At 36.7% G+C, this 13427-nt stretch overlaps 1 protein-coding gene across 25 annotated transcripts in view; it reads left to right on the top strand.

Moving 5' to 3' along the window:
* TCF4 (transcription factor 4) overlaps positions 1–13427 on the top strand; it is a 369074-nt gene that overhangs the window by 326106 nt on the left and 29541 nt on the right. For all 25 annotated transcript variants that reach the window (XM_033238226.1, XM_033238190.1, XM_033238218.1 and 22 more), the window contains 4 exons: positions 5290–5357; positions 6781–6859; positions 9405–9481; positions 12082–12285. In XM_033238226.1, coding sequence (XP_033094117.1) covers positions 5290–5357; positions 6781–6859; positions 9405–9481; positions 12082–12285 — 428 coding nt within the window. The remainder of the gene's footprint in view (positions 1–5289; positions 5358–6780; positions 6860–9404; positions 9482–12081; positions 12286–13427) is intronic.

Here is a 13427-nt window from a genome sequence, read left to right as displayed (position 1 = left end):
TGGGGGAATGACCGCGTGTTTCTTGCTTTGTTTTCTTTTGCCCTGTAATACCCAATATCATTTTTTTGAGAAATCCTTAAGAATGATAAAGCTTACTTGGATTACATTAATGAGGTGTGTGTGTGTGTGTGTGTGTGTGTGTGTGTGTGTGTGTGTGTTTTATGACACATTCATCCATGGATTTTCAAGAGAATTGTAGAACAAGGTATTTTATTCATCGCATACAGTCCACTACTTTTCTCAAGCCTCACTGGCACACTCTGGAGATCATATTAGACCTTTCTGAATTGAAAGGGTCATCTAAATAGCCCTACAGTTAGAGGAATATAATGTATGGGACACAAGTATGGATTCACAGTAGTTCAGCTGGCGGCACACCCAGTTAAGGAGAGAAGCTGTCAGGGGTCTTTGGGAGTTACCAGCATCAGCACCTTCTACTCAGTTCTTCAGACTCTTTCAATGTTATGCCACTGGGCATTCTCAGAAGCAGTGCAGTTCAGTGCCTCTGCATCTGAGCATACATACGGAGGAGGAAGTGTAGTATGTTATTAGATACCAGCTATAGCGAATAGGGATGTCTACAGGATAGTAACCATAAATATTTGGTTAGCGACATATTTCCTTCCTATTTGCAATAATATCCAGTAGCCCTTCCTGATGGAAAGAAGTAAGAGGACCTCCTACCATAGCACAGACCACTGAGACTGCTCAAGGATGAGAATGCTTCATCTCCCCATTGGGACATACCATCTGTATACATTCACAGGGTGTGACCCTTTGTGGTTTGAGGCTACACACACTCCCTTGCCCTCAGAGAGAATTGGTCATATAACTAACATAATGGTTATAATAACTATTATTGTTTTATTAGTCTTTAACTGGCCTGCTTTCTAATACATGGTCTTTTCCATGTTTTTAAACCTCAAACCAAACAGTGTTGAAGGAAGAGGCTACCAAGATTGATTTAATACACCATATGCTAAAGATTACCCTGGAATATCTATTTGGTTCGTGAATTAATCTGGCTTAGGACTTTCATTTCTAATGACATGTTTGAATGACATGTTAGTATGTGGCTTGTCTAGTAGAAACATTACGTCCTTTTCCCCTTGAGGACTTGGTTTCACAGTAATTTTATTATTAGAGTAGTCGCATAATGTTCACTTTATATTTTACAAGAATATTGAGCCTTGAAATAGTCGGGTGATGAACAAGCACAGAGCATAAGAGTAATATGAATTTTATCCAGCAATGTCAAGGCATCTTAGTTACCAAGATCACTAACAGAGAACAATAAACTAGTTTGATTTAAATCTCCTCTATTTCCTGTGCACAATTAGGAAGCCCAACTTCCCCCTGAATTCCTAGGAATCCCTCTTGTTAAAAATTAGTACATTGTAGTCTACATACTTGAGTTTTTATTTTGAAATGGTTGTAGTAGGAGTGCTAGAAATGCTCCCTCTTTTTGTCATCTTTATGGATAAGCACATGGTATTGTTATGCTGTTTCTAATGGTTTCATAACATGAGGGTCACTCGGACACTGTTTAGAAAACCCTACTTTGAAAGCAGTCGTCTCTCAAGCAAACACAGTGTGAATTGTGCTTCTTATTCCTTTGATGCCTTCATGATGTTCCCAGCCTTAGATGATGGGTGTGCGTTAAAGGGGCAACACATTTTCCAAATTCTGATTTGTAGTAGTTGATCCCAAGGCACCACTCATCCCAGTGTTTTGTTGAGGGTGTGTTCTAATAGGAATGAACATTTCCCCAAAGCTGAGACTGAGACAGAGGGTGGTCTAGCATGTAGCCCAAGATACAAAACCCTTCTTTCTGCCTCATCTTCTAGCCAGCAGCACCACCTGTGTTCAAGCCATCTGAACAATACTTGGGTGGCAGGCAGTGTCGAAGCCTCCTACAAAAATTACAGTTCCTCTTAATAACTGCTCATCTTCCATTCACATTTGTATGTTACAGCTCTACTTAGGGACTGATTATATTTCTCTTGGGCAAGATAAATTGATTAGAGCCAAAAGTAGAAATCGATAAAGTCTTTACCAAGCAAATGCATTGGTTTTCATCTTTATTTCTGTTACATGAACATTTTGATCATCTCTAATATGAATTGACAAAAATCTTGGGCCTCAAAGAGTAATCAAGTCCTGTTACATTAAAGCTGAAAATGCGGGTTTGATGTATCTTGATAAACATGGCCCACTTCTCAATGCAAAAAAAAAAAAAAAAAATTCTGCCACTTGAGAATTAAAATATATTTACTTTCCAGTTATACCCTTTGTTATATCAGTCACACAAATAAAAAGAGAAATCTGTAAGAGAAAGACCCAAGTAGCTTAACATGTTCAGGGAATCTAGAAAATGTAGCTTCTCCAGTGTTTCCTGGACCAGAGCAAAAGGCATTCCAAGTGAAAGGGCAAACTGGCCCCAGTAAACTGCTTTGAAATTTAAGCCCTTGGGTTTGGCACTCCAGCTGTTGCAAGGTAAAATGGCTTCATGTTAAAAAATAGTCTGTTCTTATCAGTGATTTCCATGAGTAACCTTTGTAGTTTTCTGAAATATTTTCATGACACGATGAGGTAAGCAGTTGATTCTATTTTTAATTCTATTTCCTGAGTCATAGTATCTCCCTGCATAAAACAGGCACTGATAGAAAGTTTAGTTAGAAAGGCTTAGTTCTAAAGAAATCAGAATGATCATAATATCTTGCCTCTTCTAATGTGTGATTTTGGGGACATACATATTTAGTTTTTAAATGCTCCTAAAATATTTTTATTGGTGTTCAATATTTTGTTTAGTTTCATAAATATATGTATATTATTTATAATCTTCATTTTAAAGTTGTCTAAAGGAAGAATTAATCTTTTGAAAGCCACTACTGTAGCAGATATTATCTGTAATGAAGCAGTATCTTGTTCTTTTTTGGCTTAGGTTCTTTGTTAGATAATGTGATTTTTCCAATGTAGCTCTGGACTTTTTGTGAAAATCTATATTCAAATCAAGCAAATATCACAAATTATTTTGGCTGGTAGATCTAGTTTTTAGGTATATAATAATGATAAGAAATATTGCTCCTAGGGAAAAAAAAAAAAAAGATAAGTACCCCCAAATACCATGGTAATGCATACTGAAAAAAAGGTTAGTGTCACCTATGTTTCACATCATTATTATTTTCTCTTTATAATGATTTTTAGGTTTGTTTGTTCTTGTTGTTTGAGGCAGAGTTTTGCTCCTGTTGCCCGGGCTGGAGTGCAATGGCACGATCTCAATCTCCCGGGTTCAAGCGATTCTCCTGCCTTAGCCAGGCATAGTGGTGCATGCCTGCAATCCCTGTTTTTAGTTTTTAAAGGACTCCTTAATACAGAAATTCTTCTCGTTTTCACACTAGATATAATTTGTTGTATTTTATCTTATATTAAATATTTTTAATACTATTGATATCTGAGTTGCTCTCACTGGTCCAATTGTATGATGTCAGACCCTCATTTCTAAGAACTTGCTTATACAGTACCTATCATGAGTGCTAATGACTCATGTATTTTAATATCATAACTTTGTGATATGGAAAAGAAGTTTGTTTTATCACAAGCTAATTGTGTTCTTTTTATCATGTGCCAGTTTTCTTTCAGCATTTTAGCAATTAACAAATAAATATGGGAGTGGGTTTTGTAAACCAAATAAAGCATATATCAAAACATTATCGGGTGGGTGCCTTGGCTCACTCCTGTAATCCCAGCACTTTGGGAGGCCAAGGCGGGTGGATCACGAGGTCAGGAGTTCGAGACCAGCTTGACCAACATGGTGAAATCCTGTCTCTACTAAAAATACAAAAATTAGCCAGCGTGGTGGCATGCGCCTGTAATCACAGCTGATACTCAGGAGGCTGAGGCAGGAGAATCGCTTGAACTCGGAAGGTGGAGGTTGCTGTGAGCCGAGATTGTGCCACTGCACTCCAGCCTGGGCAACAGAACAAGACTCCGTCTCAAAAAAAAAAAAAAAAAATTATCTAACTGAGACACCCAAAATATAAATATATGAAAATAACAAGCATAAATTAGCTATGCTAAGCAGAGGTCAGGAGAATTAAATTATGACCTGGAAAAGCCATAGAATTGGACCATTGAAGATCTGACCCCACTACTGCATTTTAAAGGTGTGGAAGGTGATGACAACACATTTGAGAAGGCTCTCTTAGTTCAAGAATGGAGCTGGCAAGTCTTTTAAATTATATACCTGTTTAATGAAATTTTGCTTGGATTCATTGGGTAATTTAAGCTTTTCTTTTCTTATTTCACAAAATAGTGAAAAAAACTTTCCTCCAGAGCATTAATAGGTTTTATTTAGATACTATGTCTATTTGCTAATGTTGAGGCTTTAATAAATACAACATACCCCAAGTTCTAGGCATTCTGTTAATACTGAAGACTTCACAGGAATCCTGGAAATCCCATTTTATCACTTAGTTCTAAAGGCAAGATACCTTCAAACAATACATGTTAAAGAAAGCTGGCTTTGAGTTATATATTGGAATATATGTCTTTTATTATTCACAATACTCTTTGTTCTTTCTCTTCTATAGATAAAAATACCAGTGTTTAAGGCAGTAGAGATAAGCTTCATGAATATGTAGACTTACTTTATCTCTGGAATTTGAGACCATATTGACTTTTAGTAGCATACCAGTTCACTTTTTTTAGTGTGAATACAGACTTTTAAATATGTGGAGAATATATGTTATTTAAAACATTAAACATATTTTCTCTCCTTGTTAGCCAGACCTGTTGTGGAAATTTTTGTTTGTTTGTTTGGTGTACTGTGGAACTATGAGACGAATACGCCATTTTGCTATGTATCAAATTTCTATTTATTTGAAAACAGGTGGAAGTTATTTGTGAAGATAATTCCATTTACTATAAAATAATATAAAGAAAAGCCAGACTCTGAGGACTCCAGAGACCTGAAAGTACTATATACTTGTCAGCAATGACCATCACATAGCTTGCTACATTCGCCAGCTCATCAACAGCAAGGGGAAAGTCATAGCAAGGAAACCACTTTATCTTTAAACCAAGGTGTCAGGTTTATGTTTTATCTGTAAAAAAAAAACATGAATATATTTGACATCTACCTCAGCAAACAAATTAATACTAATTAAAGATTAATGTGTTGTAATTAGCATTAAAAATGCAATTAAATTGTGAGTAAATGGACCAGGAATAGAAAATTGTTAGACGTCTCACTGCCTGGTTTTCATATTCTGCCTTTTGTTTTTGCAGCAAATAGAGGAAGTGGGGCAGCCGGCAGCTCCCAGACTGGAGATGCTCTGGGGAAAGCACTTGCTTCGGTGAGGAAATATTGACTTTGGACTCCATATGTACCATTGTAAAGAGTGAACTTTAATCAGAAGTGGACATTTGGAATTTTAGAAAATGAATGGCAAATAGCTTTGATTTTTGGAAAATGCTAGCTTTCGTGCATAACAGTCACTGGAAAATTTGAGAAGGCTCTGAAGCTTCCAGTATATAGATAGTCTCTTTCTCTCATCCTTGCAATGGTACTAAGCCTCACTCAATTATGGATTTGGGAATATTCTCCTGGCCTTTGGTTTATCGTTTTTTTATACTGATGTCGTATTTTACTCTAATGTAGTAATGTTGCACATTGACCAACTAAGACTGTCTTAGCAAGGAATAGTTCTAAAACACTTTGAAAGAGGCATTTGAAAAAAAAAAAAAATGACAATAACTGAGGTCCATGAAGAATTGTCACATAATTGGCACCTGGGAGACTCAGATTCTCTGCTTTGCCCAGCTACTGCCAGAAAGCTAAAATTGAATATTTCTTGCATGTTCCCTGATGAGAAAATGGCATACCTTCATTGTCTCAGAGAGTATATCTGGTATTTTAGTCAAAAGCTAAACATGGTCATTTAGAAATGTAAGTGGAGGGCCAGGTGTGGTAGCACACACCTGTAATCCTAGCACTTTGGGAGGCCAAGGTGGGAGGATCACTTGAGGTCAGGAGTTCAGGACTAGCCTGACCAGCACGATGAAACCCCATCACTACTAAAAACACAAATATTAGCTGGGCATGGGTGGCGCATGCCTATAATCCCAGCTACTCTGGAGGCTGAGGCAGGAGAATTTCTTGAACCTGAGAGGTAGAGGTTGCAGTGAGCTGAGATCACGCCACTGCCCTGCAACCTGGGTGACAGAGCGAGACTCCATCTCATAAATAAGTAAATGTAAGTGAAGATTTGTTTCTCTAAGATTTTGTCTCTTCAGTTGGCTTTTACCATTGGGAGCATTAAAAAAGTTCACACTATATTAGCATTGTGCCCTAAGTAAAAGTTTTTGTTTCATCTGGGCCTTCTGATGCTATGGAATCAAATGCCTAAATCTGGCAAACGAGTGACAAAATGTCTTAGAAATGATCCTCATTTTGTAAATGAGGAAAGGAAAGTTCAGAGTATCTCCCTGGCTTGCCCATAGCCACACAGCCAGTAGGAACGAAGAGTTGAATTGAAGTCTGCTGACCCCAGCCTGGCTCTTTTCCCACCAACCCATACCACATCAGTAATTCTTGTTTTGAAAAATTAAAATAATTATTAAGTTCTTCATTTGACAATATTGGTAATGTAGTTGATTGTTACATGTATTTTGTAACTGGTAAGTTTTAAATGAATTGCATTGACAACTTTGTAGTTTAGAAAAATGTGAATTATTTTAATGAATGAGGGTGTTTTTTTTTTCTCCCTATGTTTTAAGATCTATTCTCCAGATCACACTAACAACAGCTTTTCATCAAACCCTTCAACTCCTGTTGGCTCTCCTCCGTCTCTCTCAGGTAGTGTGTTTCAAATCCCATTTCACCATACAACAGTTTATAAGAATGATTCCCCCCTTATACTTCCTGATTTTATAGGTAGAAACTCACTTCCCCCCAAATCCCAAAGCTTGACATTCCTATAACAGACAAATACAAAGGGTGGGAGAGACAAATTGCCAGGTAACAGTTTCGTCATTTACATCCAAACCTTTTCTTAAAAATTAGATTATCTTTTTAAAATATACAGGCATATGGAAAATGTATTTCTTACACTTTTCTTAGCTCCACAGAAGACACCCAACAGCAGAATAATGTATTCCAATAAAACGTCTCAGATGAAAAAAACTCAGTTAATATAGTCATGAATATGAATATAGACTATAGAGTCATCAAATATAGACTATTTAAATGGATCATTTCCTGCAGAAATTTTAGGCTTTCCAAATTCCCTCTTTAAAGTTCATGCCATTGGGATGTTTGGAGGAAACTATAATTTTATAAATACATTGTGAAGTAATTGTGTGGAGTAGAAGGGATGTTTGGCTTCAAAGTATAGCACACGCATATGACCTGTGGCTTCAAATTGAATAACTGTAATTTGTAGAATTATGTCAGTAAATGATTTCACTTACCAGGGTTCTGTTTAAGAGACTCATTGTCTTTCCAATATAAATGCTTCCAGAAAGCCTTCCCTGGTTCATGTCTCTGCTCTTCGGTAAGGGGACAGGTGGTTTATTAAAAAAACAAAACAACAACAGCAACAACAAAACCTAAATCACATCCGTACCTGATGGAAACCTTAGCTTACTGTAATTTATAGTGGAGTCACTTGCCTATATATTTCCTGCATGCAGCTCTCATGGCCCAGTGTAAACTCGGCTCCTTGGTTGAGGACAGGAGGTTTCACATTGCACAAAACTTTCAGAAATGATGGCCATGGCTTAGCTGGGATTTAATGTCAGCCTCTTCCAAGCCTCCGTGGTATGGGAAGATCACAGAACAGAGAGAGCAGTTGGATTTTGAAGTCTGTATATCCAGAGAGACCACGTTGAAACTGAGATGCAATTGAGGTGATTTTAAGAGGGTAATGAAATGTTCCCCCTGGTGGAAATAGGAAGTAGAGTTCAGTATTGTTGTCCTGCTCGGGTTCTGTACCAGATTCTTACACTCTGAAAAATGATTTCAAGTGTCAGTATCCCCCTTTCGAGACAACAAGAAATAGAGAAATCTGAGCAGGTGGAACTCCAGTTTCCACATTTCAAACAAAGTAGCTTTCATTTTATTCATTTTCTAATTTAGAAAAAAGAAAATGTTCTGTGGTATCATAATGTTTAAGAACAACTAATGTAGTCTGATACCCTGATTTTACAGATGAGAATACTGAGTCCCAGAAAGGGAGTTGAGTTGTTTAGTTTATACAACGTAGTAATAGCAGAGCTTGGACAAAAATCTGGTGCTCACAGTTCTGCCGTCCATTTCTAGATTAACGGTGGGAAAGAAAAATTGGGATGCACAGTCAGTCCGGAAAACATCACAAATTCCCTCGACCTGAGTAGCATGCTCTCGGTGAAAGGCACAGAAACAAGGCTAGAGATGCCACTTTTTGAGTCTTGGTAATGCATCATGGAAGACCACATGTTAGGAAGAAAGAACTTTTATGAAGATGCAAATATGGGGACAGATTGCTATTTTCACACCGACGGCTCTGTCCAAATTCTGTCAAGAAAAGTAATTGAACAAAATATTCTATTTTTATTTAGCATAAAAATATACATGCACACCCAGAAAAGACAGGAAGAGTGGATTTTAAAAGTGCTAACAGTGTCGGGGCATGAGATTTCAGTGAGATCATAGCTATTATTTTTTCCTTTTTGAATTATGTATTTTCCAAGTTTTCTACAGTGAATGTGTATTATTTTAAATTTAAAGTGTTTTTTATTTTGTAGGTTAGACATGTAATATGTATTCTAACAGCAGTCTTTTTTTGGCCTTCAAGTTTAGTGAATCATAAAAAAAATTACTTTCTTCAGAAGAAACTTATAGTTGTTGCTGTATATTGACTTCAAATTCCCGGCTTAGTGGATCACTGATAACTAATCTTATTCCCTTAAAAAGTTTTTCAAGATTTATCTTTTTCTAAAGATTGTTTTAAAAACAAGCAGCAAAGCTGTTTTCCATTGGTGCAAGAATTTTGGTTTAACATAAACTGGCCTTGCATGAAGGTCTAACAAAATCCCATTTTTGTACCCTTAAAAGTACCTTGACTCCATAGTGATAGTTTTTCTTCCACAGGAACCCTTCTAACCAAAATTCAGAATCAATTAAATGTTCTCTTTTAGGAGACAGCCAGCCTGGGGGAATTGTGAGTCTATGTAAAGTCTACGTATTTTACATTTAAAATGTTTTTCTTGTCCCAAAATTCTAATATGGGAAGTTTACATGCATTTACCTTATTGTTTAAATGAAAATCATCATTGCCATCTCCAAAAGGACTGTTTAAAATATTGGCAAGCATCTTTTTACGTGTGTCTAGATCTGATTGAAATTCCCATTTTAATATCAGCAGGCACAGCTGTTTGGTCTAGAAATGGAGGACAGGCCTCATCGTCTCCTAATTATGAAGGACCCTTACACTCTTTGGTATGTCTCATTTGCCAGTCTCTGTTCCACCCATTTCCAGGTCATGTTCTTTCTTATTCAGTCTCCTTCACTCTCCAAGATTCTGATTTTCCCTGTTAGTAACTTTAAGTCAGTGTTAAGCGCACAAGTTTGCTGGAGCCAGAGTCATTAGGCTATGCTTGTTCCTGTTTGGAAATGGGACCCCAGATACTACTGTAATGGAAGCCCCAGGGCTGTAAATATCTAAGTATCAGATAAAATCCTGGAAGGGCAATGGTCTCCTCCCCATCTCTAAGAAAGATCCCTGTAGATGATTAAATCACTTTCCTGCTATCAGAGTGCTGGAACTCTAGCTATGTCCTATACCTGGAACGTTTGATTTCATCTACCTCGGCTTTACTTTCCAGAATAACAAGTTTACAGGAGATTTCCCTCTCATAGAAACCCACTGGTATCCTTCGTGGTAGAGAAATGCCTACTCTTCCAGGAGGGAATTGCTGAAAATTTCCATGGATGAAATTAATTATTGTAAATACTCACATGATGATTCAGTGTCTGACACTTCAGTCTTTCTTTCCTCATAATGGTGGGGGCCAGAAATATGCATGAAACAATGCTGGTTGTGCAGCATTTAGGCAGTACATGAATCTAGTGGGAAGGAATAGCAGTGAGGGAGAGGGGCCTTTTAGTTCCTCGGGGTTGAGATTTTCTTTTCTCCCTCATATCCTGAGATGACACATGGAAGAAGACATAGATTTATCTGTCTGCCTTAGTGTTGTCTTATATACTTCCCTTTCAGCTTAATCTTAAGGAAAATCTGAAAAGCAAAGCAAAGGTGGATTTCCCTCCTTTGTTGTGTTCTTCCTTGCTATAGTGTATGAATCATTCAGCTATGCATTTTAACCAATAAAGGAAACCGGACAGTGAAACAATATATGCACTACCCAGTCCAATTAATCTGTGGACCACATCCAAATAATTAGTTGTTTTAGTGTTTTCCTTCATCAGTTATTCTCTGGGTCCTATTCATCAAAACCAGGCTTCATCCAACTATAGAACTGTAAAGATGAGGTGTGTAGTTATGGACCACAGCTTCCATTCTGTTTGAATTCTGAACACTGAAGAAGAGATTCACAAGCAGAAACTGCTCTCTCTACCAGGAAGCTGTGAGCCAGAAACTGTGATAGACCCATGTATGATTTCTTTTCCTGCATATATTTACACTCAGAAGTAAGTATGTATTATCATTCCCATATTTATAAATTAAAAAGCATACACGCTAAGAGGTTTAGTAACTTTTCCAAGGCCAAGTACGTAGCAAAGCTAGCAGTCTAGGGAAGGTAGTTTAACTCCCAAACCCACCAAATCAAAATGTTCTGTACCATAGACTACCATATTAGACACACATTCTTCCTGTCAGTATAGAATAATTAGAAATGGTTTTTCTCATGCAGTAGGGCTGGTACACGTGTTTGCACAGCCCATTCAAATCAAAGTCGATTGTAGCATAATCTAGTACAAAGAGTCACTAGATTTAAAATAAAAAGCCCTAGATTCAAACTCAGACTTTACCATTTCCTAGCAGTGTGACGCTATGTAATTAATTCACTTCATGTCTTTGAGCCTCATTTTCATGTCTGTATGGAAGGGATCATAATGTCTTCCCTGCCTGCCCGTACACACGTGAAATGAGGATCAGTGAGATGGTATATTTTAAATAGTGTACACTGGACAGTGGTATTTGATACCATTATTGATCACAGTTTTTAAAATGAATACATATTTTTAAAATGAATACACACTTTTTCTTCACTAAAAACTATAGGTATTGTCTAGTCGTGTAAAACTAGTATCGTAATGGCAAGGATGAACAAAGGTTGCTTGGTTTTTAATGGTTTAAAGTCGTGAATTCTATACTGTGATTGGGGCTTTGAACTCAGTTAGATGCCCCCAGTGAACAATTGATTCAAGTGTTTGTGATTCTTCAGTCTTAAAATCTTATACTACTTTAGTTGACAGAATTTATATAATTTTTTTCCGTAACCATTTTGAAGCCCTTACACACATACCACCACACACCCACTGGTTTTGATGACAGATAGAAAGCCAGAAACACCCTGTAAAAACTCAACAAGAAATTACCATCCATTTGCTTTTCCCTGTCTCTGATTTGGTACTTAGCACTGTGTCTTATACCATAGGGAAGACCAAAGAAATATACCTTCAGGAGAATACTTTAATTAAGAAACTATAAATAGGTCATCTTTCCAGTGCTAATTGTTTAAAACTCTTTAACTTAATACCTGCCAGAAAGTTCCTTAAATTCAGTGAACATTTTTCTCTTATAAATCTAAATTGTCTTTCAAAAGGCAGTACCGTATGTAGCACATGAACGTTATAATGTCCTGGAATAATTATTGAATATAGTTTGTTCATGAAAAAATAACTCTATAATTTTAACATTAACATGTTCTACCAGTTTTCTGGAAACAACACTGTTTGTATTAACATTGTTTTAAGGAAAAACCCGCAGTGTGTTTTTTGTCAACTGAAGTTTTACTTATGTAATTTAGGCACCCTTTTGAACTAAATCTAATTTTACATTATTTGTTGACCAACAGCAAAGCCGAATTGAAGATCGTTTAGAAAGACTGGATGATGCTATTCATGTTCTCCGGAACCATGCAGTGGGCCCATCCACAGCTATGCCTGGTGGTCATGGGGACATGCATGGAATCATTGGACCTTCTCATAATGGAGCCATGGGTGGTCTGGGCTCAGGGTATGGAACCGGCCTTCTTTCAGCCAACAGACATTCACTCATGGTAAGTGATGAAATTTATAGACTCTATAGTTATATAGAGTTAGAATGTCAGGTATAGATACTATTGTTGCTGTTTTTTTTTAAAAAAATCAGCTTTATTGAGATATAGATATATCTCAATATATAATTTATTTGAATTATATATTTCACTTAACATACAATGAGCCCATTTCAGGTGTACATTTCAAGTGTTTCAGTGTATTCGCAAGATTGTGCAACCATCACCATAGTCTAGGTTTTCAATATTTTTGCCCCCTGCAAAAAGAAAAGAACCCCTGGTGCCCATTAAGCAGTCATTCCCCATCCCTCCACTTCCAGCCCTTGGCAACCACTCATCTACTTTCTGTGTCTATAGATTTACCTATTCTGGATATTTTGAATATATGGAATCATACAACATGCGGTGGTCTTTTTTGACTTGGCTTCTTTTACTTAGTATGACTGTTGCTGTTTTTCCATAGTTTGCTGCATATTAGAGCTTCATTCATTTTTATTGTCAAGTAGTATTTCACTGTATGGACATACCACATTACACATTTGGGTTGTTCCAATTCCTTGGCTATGATGAATAATGCTTCTGTAAATAGTAATGTTTAAGTTTTTGTGCAGACACATGTTTCCCTTTTAGAATGAATTACTGGGTCATTGTTGGTGTTTGAAATTATTCATTTTGGTGACCCTGGCCAAAGTGTACAATTTGAGTTCATATTATAATATGACATTGCTAGTAATTCAAATATTAGTGTTTTTTTTTTTTTAATTAAAGAAGCCAAAATAGTGTCTGTCAGTTCTGAGTCTGGGAGATAGAAATATATGGTATGTTTGTTTGTATAAATACATTGTGTGTGGCTGTGTAATTTAATAGAGTAGCTTTATCACTACCTATTTAGAATAAGTCTTTATTTGAATTATATTTAAGAGATTTGTCCATATTACAATTGTGATTTTTTTTTCCTCATTACTTTTGAAAGGATTTTGGAGATAATTCTTTTGGGGATGATTATGAAGATTCAGAGACTCTTCTTAATAGAATATTAAGTGATGACAATTAATAAGGTGACCAGAGTGGTGGAGAATGTAACTGGACCAGTGATTCTCTGTAGTTCTGCTCCTCACAAGCTCTACCAGGTCTCTGAGCACCTT

Source organism: Trachypithecus francoisi, unplaced genomic scaffold, assembly GCF_009764315.1.
Source record: "Trachypithecus francoisi isolate TF-2019V2 unplaced genomic scaffold, Tfra_2.0 Contig01474, whole genome shotgun sequence".
Classification (NCBI taxonomy): Eukaryota; Metazoa; Chordata; class Mammalia; order Primates; family Cercopithecidae; genus Trachypithecus; species Trachypithecus francoisi.
The sequence above is the reverse complement of the archived record's forward strand: the minus strand, read 5'-3'. Positions and strand labels throughout refer to the sequence as shown.